Consider the following 19,556-nt stretch of genomic DNA (forward strand, 5'->3'; position numbering starts at 1 on the left):
AACACTACTAAAAATCTACAAGCAACAATATTAAATTGATTATCCACAGTACTGTATACGTACAGGGACATACATGCAATAGAAAAGCTGATATCACAATATTATAATTTATATACCTTAAAACCAGACAGTAACCTTCATAATTACCACTACAAACCTTATTTTTTTTATAAAATAAAATGTAAACTTCCTTTTTTGTAAGTGCTGATACATTTTGATCGTCAATATGAATTTCTGCTTTGTTTTACCTCAGAGTAATAAAACTAAAACTGTTTTATTACTCTGAGGTTTTACTTTATGTCAGTGAGAGGGTTAGCGCCTGCAATGAGTACTATGCAATTCCCGCAGTACACACTTGACATGCATGTAGCAAACTGTTTGTTTTCTGGCGTTGGTTTCGTTTTATTAAATTTCATCTTGATTGATTTACTAAGTATGCAATCAAAATCCAGTTACTGTATAGTAAAATTTAATCTTCTACCTCATCTGAATTTTGTAGTCGGGACAATAAAACTAATAATCATAGGTAATAGCAATTGTTCACAATACGACTTGTCAAATAATTTACTTTAAGTCAATGCTTATATGGAGCTTATTCATAATTTAATTTTTATGAGTTGTAAGGGAGGGGTAATTTTCATTTTTTAGTCTTGTTATAATAAATCGCCAATGGAAAAACTAATCAAAATTTCGTTTATAAGGAGACGGTAATTAAATTACGTAAACCATGATTAAAATAGTTTCTTATTTCCCCCTGAAGTATAAATAGCCACAAAATATTTTAAACTGCAATCGTTTGAATAACTTTACTATTCCAAATTCTGTAATTTTATTTCATAAAAACTCAGCAGGTAGGTAATACTATACAAGTCCTTGCTTATGAAACTTGTACAACAAATCCGATTTATGACCTTTGCAAGACAGAAACCCGGAAGGGAAAAGCGATAGGGGGAGTAAAACCAGGACCCGGGAATAGTTGTAGCAGCCTTGAAAGTAGGCCATCGGTGCAGCAAAGTGCACGTGCGACCTATATACCTCCTACAACCCTTAAACCCACCCCCACCCTTCACCCACCGCGAACAGCTGATAGTGGCACGTGGGCAACAGATCAATACGGTACAACAGACAAAGGGAACAGTTCCGAGGAACGACTCCAGCGGTGGGACTCGTTCACCTGCACCACCCACTGTTACCAACCTATTGTTTGTTTATGGATTTCAGGGGAAAGGTGATCATGAACGTGTTTATAGCGATATTTAATTGGGATTAGAAGTGGAGGGGAGTTTATACTTTTAATTTTACTCTTGTTGGAATAGAAATCCGATTTTGGTATTGTGGCTCAAAGAAATATGACGATGTTGAATTAACTTATACTCAAGTACTGTATAGAATGGTAGGGTTCGGCGAATTGCTAGTATACTTAACAAATTTTTACTCGAATTTGGACTTTACTTGTTTTGCATTATGTCTGTCTTTAAACTTTTAACTGCAGATTGTGCAATTGTACACCTTCAAACTCAACGTCATTGTTGCAAGTTAATTTGAACAATGTATTTAATATATAGAAACAAATATATTTATTGACGTTTGTAGATTGTATACATCGTCAAAATGTCGATATTTGGTCTGAGTTAAAGCGATTTAAGAAAATAATGTGTTTTTGTTTATGGCTTATATGGAAAAAATAATAATTTTATTATCTCTAAACAATAACAAATATTTGTAAGTATGGAAATTATTAGATCAGTATTGTAACTACGGCTTTGATTTCAACTATAGTAGCCTAGTTGATATGTGCTCATCGCATTTCACTGGGTGGGAAATTATTTTATAACTTTGTTGTGTTTTAAGAGTAACTAATCTTCATGAATGAATTGGATCGAATGAACATCATAGAGATTACGAGGGTAATCCGATAAACGCGGTGTAATTTTGTGTTATATACTTCGATGGGTGTAATCCACGAGGAACACAGCAACATTACAAATAGCATTAGCGCTATATAGCTTGCCAATGAACTTCATTGTCACAGCGTCCATAGTAAAACACCTCTTGTATGCCTCGTAATTCGTTAACGTATTTTTCATTTGTTATTTGAAAACAAAATGCGCGTGCTTTGAATTTCTATTTTAAGTTAGTTTCTGTTTTAACCTAAGACAAATTACATTTTCAACATTCTTTTTTCGATATTCCACTTACACGTCGAAACCTGTGAAATGGGTTATATTTTAAGTATGTAAGGTTTTACATTGGCTACGTTATCCTTATCATTCAATTGCAGTATGGAATCATTACTATTTGGTAGGAAAAACGTGTAAAGTGAACTATCAGTATAACCATAGATCAAACATTTTGTTAACTTATAATAGCCTTTAATTTCTAAGCACGAATCACGATCACGTCAAGTAATTGATCCATTATGGCCGCGACTTCCGATTTTCACACCGAGAAAAAAATGGAAGCCAACGTCCTGTCCACCGATCAGGTGTCCGTTAAAGGTCACCGACCCCGCGGCCTTGGTCACGTGACTTCTCCCGCCAACGCCGCTGGGTAAACTCAGCAACAGCTGTTGTCAGCTATCAGCTGACGATACAGTGCCACGTGCCTGACATAACCTAGCACAACACAAGATGGCGACCGCACGTGGCATAACGACTAAGGGTGGAAAATTGGCGGGAGAATGTTGCACAATGGCGGCAACACGAGTGTGTTGTTTGCGTCAAACGTATGGTTATCAATTTGATCAGGTTCAACAGTTTGGAGTGCTCAATTTATATTGTAGAAGTTAAGAAACAATATGTTTGCGTTTTTTATCCGTGACAGCTTAACATTTTGCTTATTCACGTGAACTTTTGCCAAACGTCCATAGTTGCATTGCTTTTGTACCAAATGATTAGCTAGAAAACACGGGCTATTACGTAAACAAACCACTTGTGAGTAAAGGCAAATTAATTCTCGGCCCGGAATTACATTCAAAGCTATATACACAACACACGCTCAGTTTTACAGTAAATTTCCCCGAAACCCCAGTCACTTTTATAACATAGGCTACCTCAATCAGGGTCCAAAAATATTCTGAACATAGCAACATATCAAGCATAAAAATATCAGATCCGAAATGTAGTTTTAGAGAGCGCTAGGACGAGCATTCAGAGACGAAGTTAGCGGCGCGCATGCTCGGACAGCGCGCATGCGCAGTAACGCCCGGGCGGCAGCGCGCATGTGAAAGCGAGAGTGGTTGCGCTGAACCGCTGTCACTTGCACTTTCTCCCACCAACCGCCGTTACAACGCGGTGAATACGGTAAATCCCGTGGTTTGGCGAGAGAGGCGAACCACAGAGGAACAATATGCCACTCACGAAATTCCCTTGAGCGTTATTTTTTAGCTCTTGAACTAATTATTACGTCAATTCCATTATTTTCTAATAACGATTGATACAATATCAAAAGCGTGTTTTCGCTAACATGTATACAGTTTTATGCTTTTATATAGAGCCAAATACGTTAAATATTTGTTTCGAACTTTATAAAGTAAGATATCCCCGATAGGGACAAAAAAAGTAGCCTGACACAAAATTAAGAATTTTTAAAATAAAATAAATAATATGAAAAGTAAAACACAATTTGATTTATAAGTTACAAAACTGAAGTGAGGCCTTATTGCAATAACTATTTTAATTTAAATAGCCTACTCCACTAAAAAACTGTAGGCCTAGCTAAACTCCTACTGTAGTCTGAATCGTGTAAAAAAATTAAACAATTAAAACCTACAAACACAATTGAAACACGAATCCGTCACACCGCTCACAATCAATCAAGCAGCGGTTTGACGGACAAAAGACATCGATTGTATAAATGATGTAAGCATGCAGGGTCGAGGTGTATGACCGAGGTTCGGCCTTGAACCCGAACTCGGCCGAACATTGCCGAGTCCACCCGAGTATTTGGAGCAACGGAAACCCAACCTCTCATTATCCTAACCTATAATTTGCGCAACGCATCATACACAGAGGTCGTTTACCGACAGGCACGCCACAGAGCAATGTCAGGGCAGTGAGATTACTCTTTGTTTTGTTGACCGGGAATTGCCGGTGAAATGGCCTCAGTTTTGATACCATCTTGTTTGCTGCGGGGACAATTATTCGTAGATGAGGTTGTTACAGACGTGCAGTGGGTGGATTGCTGTTTAGATGGACTATGATGGTGATTATATACTTGGCAGACGAATTACACAAACTATTTGTTACGAGATGTGCTCGAATCCAGTCTGGCCATACTTGGCAGGTATAAACTTAAAAAAAAGAATGCCACTCGTTGAACGCATTCTTGATCAAAATGTCCAACAATATAAAACACAAAATGTAAGAATCATCTTGACCAAGTAGTTCTAGCTTCTTAACAGACTGGTACAAGCTTTTCTCACAACTTGAAAGATAATAGTTACTAATACAGTGACATTGAAAAAAGTTACATTGCAGATTTGAGAATCGGTCTTTGTAAATAGGAAAATTTGAAAACGAAGCAGCAAACAGTTAGATAGACAAAGAACGAACCGAACAAATAATATGTTTGTGTTGGCATGCCAGAGACAACTTTTCTTTCACATTGGTACAAGATGCAATCCTCGGCAGCGAATGTTGACGAATCACACCAGGTAAACAAAGACGACAGCTGATCTCTTTGTCACCAACAATGGACAGCATTGTCTTAGCCGGCTGCAAGGCCATCGACCCGATCAGCTGATTGGACGTTGTGATTTCCTAGATATTAAAGATGTTGCCGGCTGTAAATACGTTAAAAGGACAACAATGCAGCCCGGTGAGTCACACAGGTCGTTGACCTTTGCGCGCAGGCGCACTCCAGTGTTTACATCGGAGGGAGAGAGAGCGCGACAAAACATTCGTAGACGGAGTTCGTTGGCCGCGGAGAGGCGATGGCGATGGCCGCTGCGATCGCATCCATAGATTGCGTCATGAGAGCGTGGTCAGCCGGCTACAGAAACTAACTGCGCATCAGGAGCAAGGTGTAGGAACTCTCGGCAAGTCTTGGAGGCGACGACTGGGAAAGCGTGAAGTTGGAGAGCCTTCTCGAATTTCAAACCGTTTGAACTGATGCAGAGTGGAAAAGAAAATTCACCTAAAGACGACAATTTTAGAAATCATCAGCTCTGAAACGTTACGACAATCCACAAAGAAGAAGTACGTCCTCTTTGACGTTTTAAACAAAAGAACCGTTAACGTTCAATATTGCTTCATCTCTCGACAATCTTGAAATTGAAACAAGGTCTTGAGATATTGGAACAAAAGCTCTTTGTTTTTTGTGAGGGAAACGCCAATTCACTATTCGTGTATGTATGTATGGGGTACTTTTTGAAAAATTAATACAAGTTTTTTATTTAACGTTGAGCAGTGTTTTCAAAATTTCGCATACGTCATGAAGATGCTCTGATAGGGAAGAAAATCGTTAAGTTCTGTCATTTTACCACATGAATAAAATAGTGAAAAATCTAACAAAAAAGTGTATTCAACATGAAGCTTAGCGGATTATATCCCTTAAGACGTTAAAAAACAGAACCGAAGTTAACAGACAAGAAGATTATATAGATTGAGAATCTACTAAACGCGTCCTCTTCTTTTACCCCTGAAAAACATATACACCAACTAGTTGAAATTACACGTTGGAGTTCAGGTATTTCCCGGTCAGTGCCGCGTGCCGTTGCCCTCGATGCATCTTCATCATCGAAGCAATCACTTATCTAAAGTGCCTCTATTACCCTATCTCGGGATTTCCTAATAGCCAACGACCAACAATCCCCAAACTGACGAAATTACGGAACTGGGATGATTACAACTATGGAAATCTCGTCTAAATCGAGTTACATATCGGTAAGGCCAGTGAAGATTTGTTTGCATCATGTGACAAACACGTTCAAATCAATTCCATAATTTACTGAATTAAAGATGAACTGAAACAATTGATTCATATTAAGTTCACGACGTCTAGATGTGGACTATTGTATTCAATTAAATAATTTATTCTGACGCGTTATAGAACGGTACAAAACATCAGAAAATTTCGTTTTACTGTATTGCATTATTTGTGGACAGCCTAGTAAAATTATGTTCTGAAAAACTTAGTACTGTATCTCCATGTAAATTAGTCCTGTGTTTTTCTTTAACTTCAAATACGTTCGTTACGGAAACCTGGAGATGAAAACTTTACTTATAATATGGTGATGCTTCGAACTGTTTCATTGTTGAAAAGTGTAAATGGTTATATATGCAACCAACAGTAATATCTTGTCATATTGTGACAATCGTTACAATCAAACTTCGCTTTAGTACCATTTTCAACCTAAATGCCGCATCCAGTCCAAAATACACCTTGAAGGACACCCCTTTCATTGATGACATTCTTTAAAACAATATGACAAAAATATGAGTTTTTATATTAAGTAATATAAAAAATACACGTGGCGAGATCCAGCAAAGCCAACCCACAAAAGAAACCCTTAGAGCGTGACAGGGTCCTTCTTGTCTTACAGGGGGGTTGGGAGTTTTTGAGGGGGTTATTCCCTTTCACCCCTCCCAGGACATAGATGTAATCACCTTCAGGATCCCTTCGCTCGCTTCACTGGGCTCGCTGGCTTCTTGGCTGTGTGATTCGTGACCATTTTAATATGAGTGGACATATAAATAAAGCCGATCAGCAATCTGACTCATATTTTCTCCCATCAGCTTGTCTACCCTTGGTGGTGTAACTGTGATACTTTATGGGGGAATTCACAAAAGTTGCAATAGCTTTTAACAGGAATGTTAGCAATGGGGGTTTCACAGTTTAGAGTCTTACTATAAAATACCAAATTTTGATCAAATTCGTTCAAGCAGTTTTTTTTTATCACACACAAAAAATTAAAAACCCCTGGAGATACCATGGATTAGTTGTACCAAAATACATCGAAAACTGACCATTTATGCGGTCCGTAGCTCAACACAACCACAGACACACAACACCTACAAGTAAAATGGTAAAATCTGAGCTATAATTTTCAACTTTTACAAGATGGTAAATATTTTAACCAACATTTCCTACATAAGGAGTGAGAGGGAATAGTACCTCCGTTACCCGACACCTGACCTTGCTGGGGTCACCATGGCCTTCCCTCTAGCGATCCGGCTAAGGTTTCTAGTGGAAATAGTAAACTGGCTTACAAAACATCTACTACATAGTCTAGTCTTCAAAGGATATTTTGTCGACTTGTTAATAAAAAATTTAACAGTGTAATTTTCAAAAATGAAGGTGAAAAACGGGATCTTAAAATTTGAACGTTTTAGAGGTAAATGAAACCACAACAAATTGTTAAATTATCAAATATAAATCAATCAGTTTTTCCAATTTAAGTCTCAAATCTATACATTTTTGCATTGAATAAGGTACACTTTAGTGAACTCTTCCAAATTACCGGCCCATGGAAAAACATAGTTTTCGCCACAATTTATATCGTTCTTTCAAGTATGTTAAATTCTAATTGTTTGAAATCGCGTTTGGATTAAAATTTCAAACTCTGTCAACAGGAAGTTGTGTCTTGAGCTTAATAGCAAAAAATTTTAGTAAGTTATCAAAACATTTAGCTCTTGCAATACACAGAAAATTGCAACGAATCTTTTTTCCAAACAACATTTTGTCTTCAACAACGTTGTTGAATTATAATTGTGCTTACCGCTATCGATCTTAAGTTTGGTTCTAGTTTGTAGCATTGATGACAAAATTGTGTTTTGCCAAGCTTTCACGACCATAAATAATACCCCCGCCGCAGCAAACCTGCTCACTAAGCAAATTTCAATATACTGTCCGGTTGAACTTTACTAAAATGTTTTCAGATTTAAGGAGTATTCAGGTTTGCTGTTACAGAAAAGGGACATGTTTTAATCAAATGTTAAAAGTATAAGACGAATTAAATAAATTTGATCAAAATATACATAAACAAGCATACAACAGTTTTATTTTTCTCCATAAGAATAACACGACAATTATTTGTATGCACTTTTTTAATCTGCTCTGTAACCTCTGATCGTACCAAAGCTCCAATATACAAAATAGTTTAAGTTTTACACGATTTCAAACTACTGTACATTACAACCCGATGCAACTCAATCTGGTTCGCGAACTCAATCGAGTTTATCCAGCTCTACATATTGGCAAATTCAATCAAAACTTAACCAAAATTACTTCAATCAACATTTTCACGGACATGTATAACGACAAACCCCATAAACATCCGTGGCAGTGTCTATTGGCCAACTATAAGATCAGCCCACAGCTGTGATGCAACCGACCGCACGTGTACTAAGCGCTATGCAGTAATGTGCAGTGTTGGCTAACAGTTGGCTACTGCACACTGCAACTATTACCACAGACCATTGTCCACACGAAGGACATCTATCACGGCTAGTTTTCTAGGAAAGAGCCGTGTGAATTTTGGCACACCTGAGGTTTATGCTAAATTAACGTTGGCAGCCGTGGCGTGCGTTTAACTGGGGGTGGCAGAACGTATTTTTAGTGTTTGTTGCTCAAGAGTTGGGCTAGGTTTTACAATCATAATTTATTACGTGTTTCCTAAGCTTTTGGAAAAATTTAGGTTTTTTGGGTAAAGGTGTAAATTCTGGTCTAGTTGATATAACGTTGATCTAGTGTAACTAATTAACAGTCCAAAAATAAATAGCACGACAAAATCGACTCCGCTTTGGATTGAACCGTCAACCTTCAGGCTTGAAGGCGAGCAGACTTGGCTACCAGCAATTTCAGTTTCAACGAGCCTTCATGGGGTCTCAAGAATTGAACTCGTGAAATCTAGGAACAATATAAATCATAGTGCAATTAGTCAAAAAACGTGTTTTACATGAGTTTGCTGATTTGTAACTGAATCTTGATTGAAAAAATCAGACGATAAGTTAACTGCAGTTATTTATCGATCAATAATTTAAATACTACTTGAATAACTTAATAATTTAATAATTGAATAGTTGAATAATTTTTAAGACACTGAACAACATTGACTTTTAATAAACAATTCCATGAGGCATAAGGCATATCGGATTCAGTTCATATGTTGTTGTCCGCAAACAAAGGAGAACAAAGGAATGACGCAATACCGATCGTCTCAACTTTAAAATCATGAAAAAAGTTTTACAACACAACTCCTTATTCTGTGCTAATAAAGAGCCAACAATATACACACTCGCATAGGTGACAGGCCATACAAAATAATAGCTATTGTGTATACATTATCTACAAATATTACTAAATAAATTAAATCAAATATTAACATGTCACGGCAAAATATAGAGATATTGAAGAAATTACAAAGAAGAAATTCGTATAAATGAATATATCATTTACCAAAATACACATATTATCCAAACAATCTGAACTGATGGAAACTATGGCGTAAAAAACATGGCCGCTGTTACTATGCCGGCCGGCAAGTGGCGGGGAGGGGGAGGGGATTTTTATTTCCCGGCCCGTGGGTTGGCAGGCCTGCGACCTTGAGCGGCAAGGCGCGTGGCACACAGCTGATGCCTACACAACACAAGACCAGCTGGCACCCGGCATACCGGCAAATCGCCCAGCTCGCCGGCCGCAGCCCAGCTCTGGTTTAGTTTTGGCTCTCGAGCTAAGGCTGGTTTTAGGCACCGCGACAGTCGCGAGTCGCGAGTCGCGCCACGTCTTGCGGCTGACAAAAATGTCACGCGACAGCGACACTTTTTTGTCGCGTAAACTCACATCCAGTGGGGGGGGAATTAAAGAAATCAGTCTGTTCTCAATCCAATGTTGTGTGTTGTGTTTTGATGTAGAAGTGATTATTAAGTTGTTTAAATATAGACCCTGTAGTGTTGTACACGTTAATGACAAAACCCCAGTTATTTAAACAACACATACAATTTACAGTTGGAATTGGGTCAACCCTCTTAAAAATGTCATTACACAATATAATGATGTAATTTATATTACAAATAAAGAGTAAAGAATTCATTTATATACTAATTATTAACATTAATCAATATAAATGTATGGAGAATATACCACGTGGAGTATGAAAAATACTACTGTCGCGCCGCGACGGTCGCGGTGCATAAACGTGCCCATTTGATCCAATAGAACTTGAACCGCGCGCGACACATTTTTTGAAGCTGCGATTCTAAAACCTGTCGCGGGTATTTAGAGTCGCTCCGCGGCAGTTTGTCGCTGTCGCGGTGCATAAATGCTCCCATTTAACTCAATAGAACTTGAGTCGCGCCGCGACACGCGACACGCGACTGTCGCGGTGCATAAAACCGGCCTAACTGCTAACTGCACTGAGATAAATTTCATAACACTTGCTGCACTAGAAATAGTGCTCTAGTACCTAGGGTAGTTAAGTGGCAAATATATTTGAAAAAGCGACGATTGCCAGTATTGTAGCGGGTTTATTAACCGAGAAAATGTAAGATGCAGTACAGTGGTGAAAATGGTCAAAGCATTGTTCTAAGCAATTCAAGATTTACAATAGTTCACAATCGTATTAATTTCAATAAATACTTAAGTAAAGAGTGACTCATTAAAATGTTAATCGCTTGGTATAAAACAAACTTGTCAAATTTGATCAATATGGGTATTACTATACAAGCAAACTACAACTGTTTAGTATTTACAAAAAATAACACAATTTTGAGTTTAAGTTTTTAGTTTATAAAGATTCAAAATTTACAGTTTTTCAATTTTTTCCTCGACTATTAGGCACAACGCTTCATGAAACTAAATTATTTTTTTCTCAATCTCTAGCTCTAGAAAATGGTTAAGAAAGAAATTATTTAAGTTTACCCCATAAAAGCCCTTTCCCATAGTCCGATCATGCACGTAGGTTTACACTTGTGTACCAAATTTCATCGAAACCGGATGGTTTTCACTCTAGTTATCAAACACACACGCACACACAGTTTGAACGGATGGTGTTTTTGGCCTCTGAAGACATAAAAACGAAAAGTCGGTACCGAGTGTATGTTTTACCGTAAGATATACGGCAGTAGCTTCTTCCGAATATGGGAAATTCGAAACACACCTCATACCAGCGACCACAGAATTAAAATTATTTTAATTCTGTGGTCGCTGTCTCATATCCCCATCACTACATACATATAATTGCTCTACTACAATGTACTGTATTGCTATTGCTAACGTCAGATATTGTGCCATATACGGTGTATTTCGCGAATATTTGTTCACTGTTACGTTATAGTGAAGACGATTCGCTATTTGATCAGCGATATCCACATTGAGGTCAGAGGTGATAAGAATACTGATAACAACAGGAAATAAAACCTACCTGATAACACCTCAAATAGGTTGCATTAATAATGTATGAAAAAAAAAACTAAGAGGATTTTTTATAAAATGACAGACAGCTTTAGAATATATTTAATATCAATGAAGTAAGTAGATAAAGTTCTGCAAGATAATGTAATAAGATAATTAAGTAGGTAATTACGCGAATTACAGTAATTATTTTTTGTATTGTTAAAAGTATGTGATTTACAAAAAAATTAAGCTTGTTCGGTTATTTGATAGTCTATCCTTCCGCTATTAAAACTTTTTAAGTTAAATCTCGCAGTTAAATTTACACTATAGGATCCTTAATTAAACATTTCTAGGAAATTTATGTGGACAAAGGTTTAGGAAATCAAATTAGTTGTAGAACCCTATTAGTACTATGAAACCCTTTGTGGAACTAGCACAACACAACAATAAATACCTGAAACCTTCAATGATAAGATAAACTCAGTGCTTGTGGCTGTAGTATAATATAATAGATAAGCGTTTAGAATTACTAACCACTCAGAACGCTTTGTTCTTTACTATTACAATTAATTGATTATTTCAAAAGCTATTTATTTACTAACACATTTATAAATACATATTAGTGGGCTTAGTATTCCTAGCCATTCATATTGTTGTGTTCAGTATTATAATAGTACGTATTAATTATTATCTCATAATGGCCTGTCCAAGAAAGTTAATGACCCTGTGTTTGCCGCTTATAATGAGCTTCTTCACAAATAGGCTTCAACAAAATCTCCGCTTGTCCGGGAGCAACCACTTGTTGCTTTCACTTTTTCGGGAATTCTATCAGAATTTCTCCCACCGTTTGTCTTCCACGTTGACGCAACATCAAGACAAGGAGTAATTAATTTTGCATATTTTCACAACTCATGAGAAGATTAAGTGAAAGGTTGTAAAAATGATGGATTGTAGAAAGATGCGCAAAACGAGTTATTTTTTAGATTGAAAGTGTAATTATTTGGCGTAATAGTGTTAATATAAACGCCCCAAAACCCTTCAGAGAATTTTAGCAATAGCCTTCCTTGATCACCACCCCTATTTCGAAACCGTCATGTCCCCATCTTTCTATAAGGCTACGCCAATGCATAAACGTATACTACAGTTTTTTGCTGCATAAACGTCACCACTGACGTTTTCCAAACCACAAAGACGGATCCGAACCTTCACATTCGTATCCAACCGTTGCAGGATCCAAAAGTGAAATCGTCCAGATAAAAACAGATTGTTATTCGAACAATAGCCGCGGGGCGACAGTTATCGACACAAATATAAATCCAGACAGATAGCAGACATTAATGGACCATCAACATCGCCTAGGGCCGGGGGTTCCTGGAGGACACCTTTAGAACTATCCAAGGTCAATGGCCAGACAAGGCCCAACCCCTACCTAGACCTGACAAAAACTCCCCCATGCGGCGACAGGTGCTCGGGGATGGGGAAATCTCTGGGTTGGCAGCACTGGAGCGAGGGGTCCTCTGGTGAACATGGTTCACAGATAACGGATGTTGTTTCAGAAATTCAGATCTGCTATTGAATGATGGTCCTGCTTTCTTGCCTGATGTTAATAATCTAGTAACTATCTCAATTTGACTTCAGGAATTTATAATTTTCACAGATTTGGTTTAGTTTATAAAAATATCTTTGATCTATTGTCGTGGTCGCTACTTATCTCTGAATGTGGTTGTCTAAAGGAAGTGGGGCAGAACGTATCTACAAATACAATTCCAAAAATACGAAGAGGATTCACCTCAATTTCCTCTCAAAACTGATATTTTTACTACTTCTGGACTTGATATCTGGTTAAGGATATCAACTAGATTATTGTGTGACAAGACAACAGAGATTCTCTCACACTACGAAATTAAATTCCCGTGCTAGCAATTTGATGAACCATTTGGACTTATGAATACACCTTCGCAAGACTAAAACTCTGTCACTCAAGGCACTAACACTCAACTTCTGAGGTAAATTCGGGTTTTCTTTGTTCAAAACAAAAGAGCGAACGATGTAATTTAAGTGACAGGGGTTGAAAGAGGCAAGAAATAAACTGAGAGTCAGGACTGGGGTCGAGCATTGACTGGGGTTGATGGGAAACGGAATCAAGATAGGGGAGAGTTCCTTTCAAACGTGCGCGGGGAAAAGTAACAATCCACTGACGCAACAAATATACGGTATTCCCCCAGTAAATACTGGAACCTTCAAAAGTCAATGTTGTAGCGTAAGAAAAATCATAACTGAATACAATTCTGTAGAGTATGATTTCATGAACACAAAAGGAAAAATTTTGATAATTGAGGATTTTAGTAGTATTTTTGACAGTTGGCAGAGCTGTTCAAACCCACGAGTTATAGTGCGTAGTACTCCAATGTCATCATTGCCAACCTTGGGAGTTAACAGCTCTCAATTGGTCGCTATGTTTAGCATCTGCGTGCTTGTTGTGTTGGTAGCCTTGTTTCGTGTTATTTCGCCATGTTGGCAGCGCTAGAACGCCGGCCGGTGTCGAATTAACAGAGACGAAGCTTCCAAAATAAATTTCAACTGGACTCTACAAGCGAGCTGAGGCTGACTCAGGGTAGGGAAGGGACGGCATTGGTGGAAATAGAGTCGTGTCACCAAAGGCAATTATGTCATCGTAGGTACGTTAAGTAATGCGGCAGTAAATAGCTTGAGTGGACTTGAAACTTGTGAATCATTCTCATCGAGTAGAAACATTACTCGTAGTTTGGAAATTTATTACAGTTGTCAAATTTAACAAATTTGAAAGCTACGTATTCTCTTTCCTTACCCTACATAGAATAGAGTATTTCGAATTTTGTAAATGTTTTGTGATGAATCCATGTTCTAAAGCTTATTTACATAGGAATCGCCGAGTCGGACATTAACGTCCTGAAATTGTTACAGTCGACCACCCAAAAAACATACAAGAATTGCCAGTCCAGTCAGTACTGTGACATCATGGACCCTTCAGTTGTTCCAAGCGCTACAAATAAACTTTCAAAGTTAAGTCAGAATTACAGACGAAAATAAAATCAAAAAGAATATCTCACTTTTTTGTCAAGGCACTTGGTGGAATTACAACTCCCCTCAAATAACCACTTCCATCGGCTCCGCTCTCTGATTTTATACTACTCATTACACCAATTCCCGCCTCCCGATGTCGATTCAATTAATTGCAGCCTGACCCCAAACCCGGAATCAAGCCAGTTGGACTGGGGCTTTGGAGAATCGAAAGCATGCTACTTGACGGCAAGGTTTCCACGGTAGAATCAAGCCAATCTACAGCATGAAATGAGTAAGTTTAATGACAAAGGTTGTTCTGAAAAACTTATATATATCAGAAAAACGCTGGCGTTCCGTTGGGAACAGACCGGTGAAAAGCAAGTCAAAGTTGTTCCAAGTGCTACAAATAAACTTTCAAAGTTAAGTCAGAATTACAGACGAAAAGAAAATCAAAAAGAATATCTCACTTTTTTGTCAAGGCACTTTGTGGAATTACAACTCCCCTCAAATAACCACTTCCATCGGCTCCGCTCTCTGATTTTATACTACTCATTACACCAATTCCCGCCTCCCGATGTCGATTCAATTAATTGCAGTCTGACCCCAAACCCGGAATCAAGCCAGTTGGACTGGGGCTTTGGAGAATCGAAAGCATGCTACTTGACGGAAAGGTTTCCACGGTAGAATCAAGCCGATCTACAGCATGAAATGAGTAAGTTTAATGACAAAGGTTGTTCTGAAAAACTTATATGTATCAGAAAAACGCTGGCTAATAAAGACATGTTCCGTTGGGAACAGACCGGTGAAAAGCAAGTCAAGTCAAATTCACGTGATTTTCCTCATCTTGAGTATTTTCTCTTGGGTTCGTCTTGGGTAGACACTGTTGTTGAATTTGAAGGTCGTACCTAACACCAAAAGATCAACCATTATTACATGGGGACGATCTTAAAACAGAAAGTCTCAAAGACTCTTTCATGAGATATTCTTCATTGTCTTAATCGCCATAGAGAAAACAATTGAATCACTGAACAAGGAACATCCTGGACTCTTGGTGCATGATAATGAAGGAAGAGGCGAATAAAGCAGAGAGAAACGGTCAGTTGTGGCGACTCAGGTTGTTTACAAACGGCGAACCGGTTTCTGATGCTATCAGCCTACCATCTCCGCACCGGAATTGGAATTGCCCATCCCTTTGGCACACTTCAGCAAACACGTCGGAGGGACGCCCTCCTCTGGTTTGGCATCAACATAAACAGCTTATACTGAGCTGAGAAAAACAGCAGAATAATCAGATGAGAAGCTAAATCTAAAAGGAAATTCATCCACTTTGGATTATACTGACTATTTGATATGTGTATGCGGTAGATCGTGTTAGGAAAAGTCGTTTTATGGTAGCGGGATCCAAGATGCAAAAAGGGGACACAAGGAGAGAGGGATAAAAAAACACGGCAATTTAACTTTAAAAGAAAACTCACCTTTTTCTTCTTTGGGATGTCTTCGAACTCCTCGTCGATGAAGCCTTCGTCAACACAAGATGGCGCGTATCCTCCTTCACTGAGGGGAGGGGAGGGGGTGTTGCTTCTCCAGGAGTCTGTCAGGGAAGGACTAGGCGACGCAGGCTCCGGCCACGCAACACCTGCAATAGAGATTGTAGGGTTAAGAGGAGACGCCTTAAGCTTCCAAAAGAGATTTTAGGGCAATATGGATTCTTGCTTAGGTTAGAAGAGACGTCAGCGAAGCTTGTATGGTTTTCGATTTTGAGGACTCTCTCAACCAAGGACGGGATCAAAGTCAGGACCTTGCAATGTCATGAAAATAGATTCTAAGTAGTAATTACAGAGAATGTCCGAATTAATCTGTTAAATAACTTTAAAGGTATTTTTGGTCAAAACGCGGGAGGGTGGTCGAACTACAGCGATTTAAAAAATCCTAGACATGTATTATGACTGGTAATTACTGGAATTGCTGCTCAATTACCCAACAAACAGAAACAGCCATGGTGGACTGAATTGTTGAAATCCGCCAGGGATCAAACTAAATTGGGTAATAAATTTGATATAATGATACAACCACAGCATATTTTTTCACTAATTAACACTTTTCTTGCCATATTACTAAAGATTTAAATTATGTTTGTTCCACTTGAATTACTTGAAGAATGTACAGCGTAATCACTACCAGCAAAATTACGTAAGCGATAAGATACGTGGTTCATTACTCTTGATATACAACCACAAACGATCGGGGAATTCGTTGTTGTAGGTTGGCTGCATTGCGCTGCAGCTGACTGTGACGTCAACAACAGCTGATTTAACGACCGCGAAGGCTGTTAAACGTTTCTTGAGGTTGATGGTCTCATTACATGAAACAGGACGTGACGATAGGAAGGTTACGAAATTCTCACATGTTTTACGTGTAGGTATTTTAACAAATAAATCACGCATAACTGCAAACATGATGTTCTTTGTTCTAATTCGTTATCAATTTGGCATGTAACCAGCGCACTCTAACCCTGATTTGTTTACATCTGACGCAACCTATGTTTATCTATTGCGCCGTTATCTAGGCATTAGTTAATTGGATCAAAACAATTGCAAGAATGAGATAATGAGTTCATCTGTGTTGACATTCAGGTTTGTTGATTCAAATTCATTTAATTGCGCAATATAACTGTCAGGCACAAAATAAACATACTAAACTCAATGTTTAGTCAATACAAATGCTCAATACATTGGCTTATCGGTATTGCAAGTCATTTTTTATGAGTTTTCCAAATATACTTTTGAGAAAAAATCTTTGTCAAACTCTTCACCGAAACTGTAGTGTGTTCTTTTGCTGTTATTCTACCAATCTTTTTGCCAAAAGAACCAAGACAGTTTCAGATTGTTGCCGATTGCTGACCAAACCAATGCTGGTAAACCATAGGCATTTAGCAGTAGATTGTATCTCAATTAAATCCAATATATTAAAACCAATCATAGAGCAAAATCCAAAATAATGAATTTGATCTAAAGATACATTCTAGTCTGAACAAGGTCAATAATATATTCAGTAATTTGATGGCCATTATCATTTTATTCCACCAACAGAAATGACTGCTACTTCTCAAACACAAATAATGCCTCTAGCGTTTAATTCAGTGAATTGGACAATTTCCTCGAAGTTTTTCCGTCCATCAAAACTGAAAGCTGAATAGAACCATTAGAAATCGCGTACGGGAAGAATAGCCAACGAGAAAAATGGAAACAGCCGAGAGCCGATGGTCGGGGAGGGAGGCAGGAGGATTCCGTTATCGCGGATGGAAAGTTTCAATCTGGATGTGTTGGGTTGGTGCTTCTGCTCTGTTATTTGCCACAGCTCTAGCAGCTGATCCTGCATTACAGGAGTCGACGACCCTACAGCTGTATCATTACAACCAGCCACTCCTTACTCATGTTTTCGCAAAGTGTTTCCAGGATAATGGTTAGCCTAGTTGCTACCCTTGATTTTCTAGGGTTTAGAGAAATTGTATGCAAGATTGGCATGATGACTGCGTGGGAGTGAAGATGATTATGATGGAAGTATAGAATTCTCCTCAACTGAGTGGCTGATGAGACGCAAGTAAAGTTTAAATTATTTAAAATGACAAATTATGGATCAATAAAATATTGGCATAGAATCATAAAGAAACTGCACGAAAGTAGGCAATAGCTGCAAATGGAACTTGGAACTGTTAGGCCCCGTTTATGCACCAAGTGCGGGAGCGGTGCGATAGCGGGCCCGCTCCCGCTGTAAATGAGTCTGTTTATGCACGAAGAGCGATAGCGGTAGCGGTTGGTTAAAGGAGAATGGAAGGGGGACACAGTCTTGCCAACTCAAACTCTGCCAAATAATTCACACAACTATTTGTCCTAAGTGCACGTGCGCGTGGGTCAAGTTGGCAACCCTGGCTTCAGCCCAAGCAACCGCTGCGATTCCTAACTACACAGCGGGCGAATTAGAAATCGCAGCGGGAGGTCAACCGCTATCGCTATCGCTCTTGGTGCATAAACAGCCCCATTTAACTCAATGGTGTTAGAAATCGCTCCCGCTGTCGCTACCGCTACCGCACTTGGTGCATAAACGGGGCCTTAAGATGATATTATTTGTATGAAATCGGTTCATGATGGAAGCAGAAATATAGTACTCAACTGAATCCATTTGAAACTACCCATTGATGAATTAGCAATTCTGAAAAGTTTATATTTATATAAAAAAAAACACCATATAGAATCATTTCCTAAGAAAATCGTAGACGACTTGTTGAGCACACTTTGTGAGTTTTATCGCAGCAGAGAACAAAATTTACGAGAGGAAGGGTACAAAGCATGTAGTAATTATATTTTACAGCCTTAAAAAGACTAGTTCAAACCCTACGGCAATTTAAAGTTTAAATGGCTACTCCCACATCCCAATACAGCCAGGTTAGAGATGTTGAGTCTTACAAGGTTCATCGTAGCTAAGATCAAAATCTATCGTATGGTGTAATAGCATACGTACTATTGAGTCTATTATTAGCCACCACAATGACGTAGTTTAAAAGGACTCGACTTCGGGCATTTAAAGTTTAAATGGACTCCCGGATCCCAATACGGCCAGGGTCGAGAGATCGAGTCCAAAGTCAGAACGGAGGCCGGTCAGACCTTGCCAATGGTCACAAGTTGCCGGGGGTCGCCGAGTCATTGATGACGTCAGATACTTCCTATGACGACATGGTGACGTCATGGCTACGTGAAATGAGGAATCAGATGATAAGACGGAGGTGGAGTGGACGTGCATCACGTACAGCGTCAATGTGGGAATCCCTGACGTCATCGGCTTGAAACGGATTACTATGTGCTTGAAGAGATTGGGTCGGGAAAGATTAGAAATGATTGGTCTGACTTGGTATGGCACTGTTTTCTGTGTAATGCTGACGTAAGACTTGTTTTGGAATAGTTTATGGGTCAAGAAATTGCGCGTATCTACAAAGAAGCTAGTTTACTCGCAAACAGTACACAACAAACTGCATTCTGAGTATGAAATTAAAATCCTGAAATTTGAGTGACGTTAAATTAAAAATATTGGTAAAGTTCCTCGTGGCTCTTTCTTATTCGAACGATTGACATCTAAAAGCAAAACTTGGAGATCCATTGAACAGGAATTTAAATGTAATCATTTCA

General features: G+C 38.5%; 1 protein-coding gene across 1 annotated transcript in view; it reads right to left on the minus strand.

The window, feature by feature from the left end:
- Nucleotides 1–19,556, minus strand: part of LOC128991701 (zinc finger protein 395) — a 63,338-nt gene that overhangs the window by 12,608 nt on the left and 31,174 nt on the right. The window contains exon 4 of the mRNA XM_054414808.1: nt 15,852–16,012. Coding sequence (XP_054270783.1) covers nt 15,852–16,012 — 161 coding nt within the window. The remainder of the gene's footprint in view (nt 1–15,851; nt 16,013–19,556) is intronic.

The sequence above is a fragment of the Macrosteles quadrilineatus genome, unplaced genomic scaffold (assembly GCF_028750875.1).
Source record: "Macrosteles quadrilineatus isolate MER2022 unplaced genomic scaffold, UCM_ALF_1.0 Scaffold_4__1_contigs__length_99947679, whole genome shotgun sequence".
Taxonomy (NCBI): Eukaryota; Metazoa; Arthropoda; class Insecta; order Hemiptera; family Cicadellidae; genus Macrosteles; species Macrosteles quadrilineatus.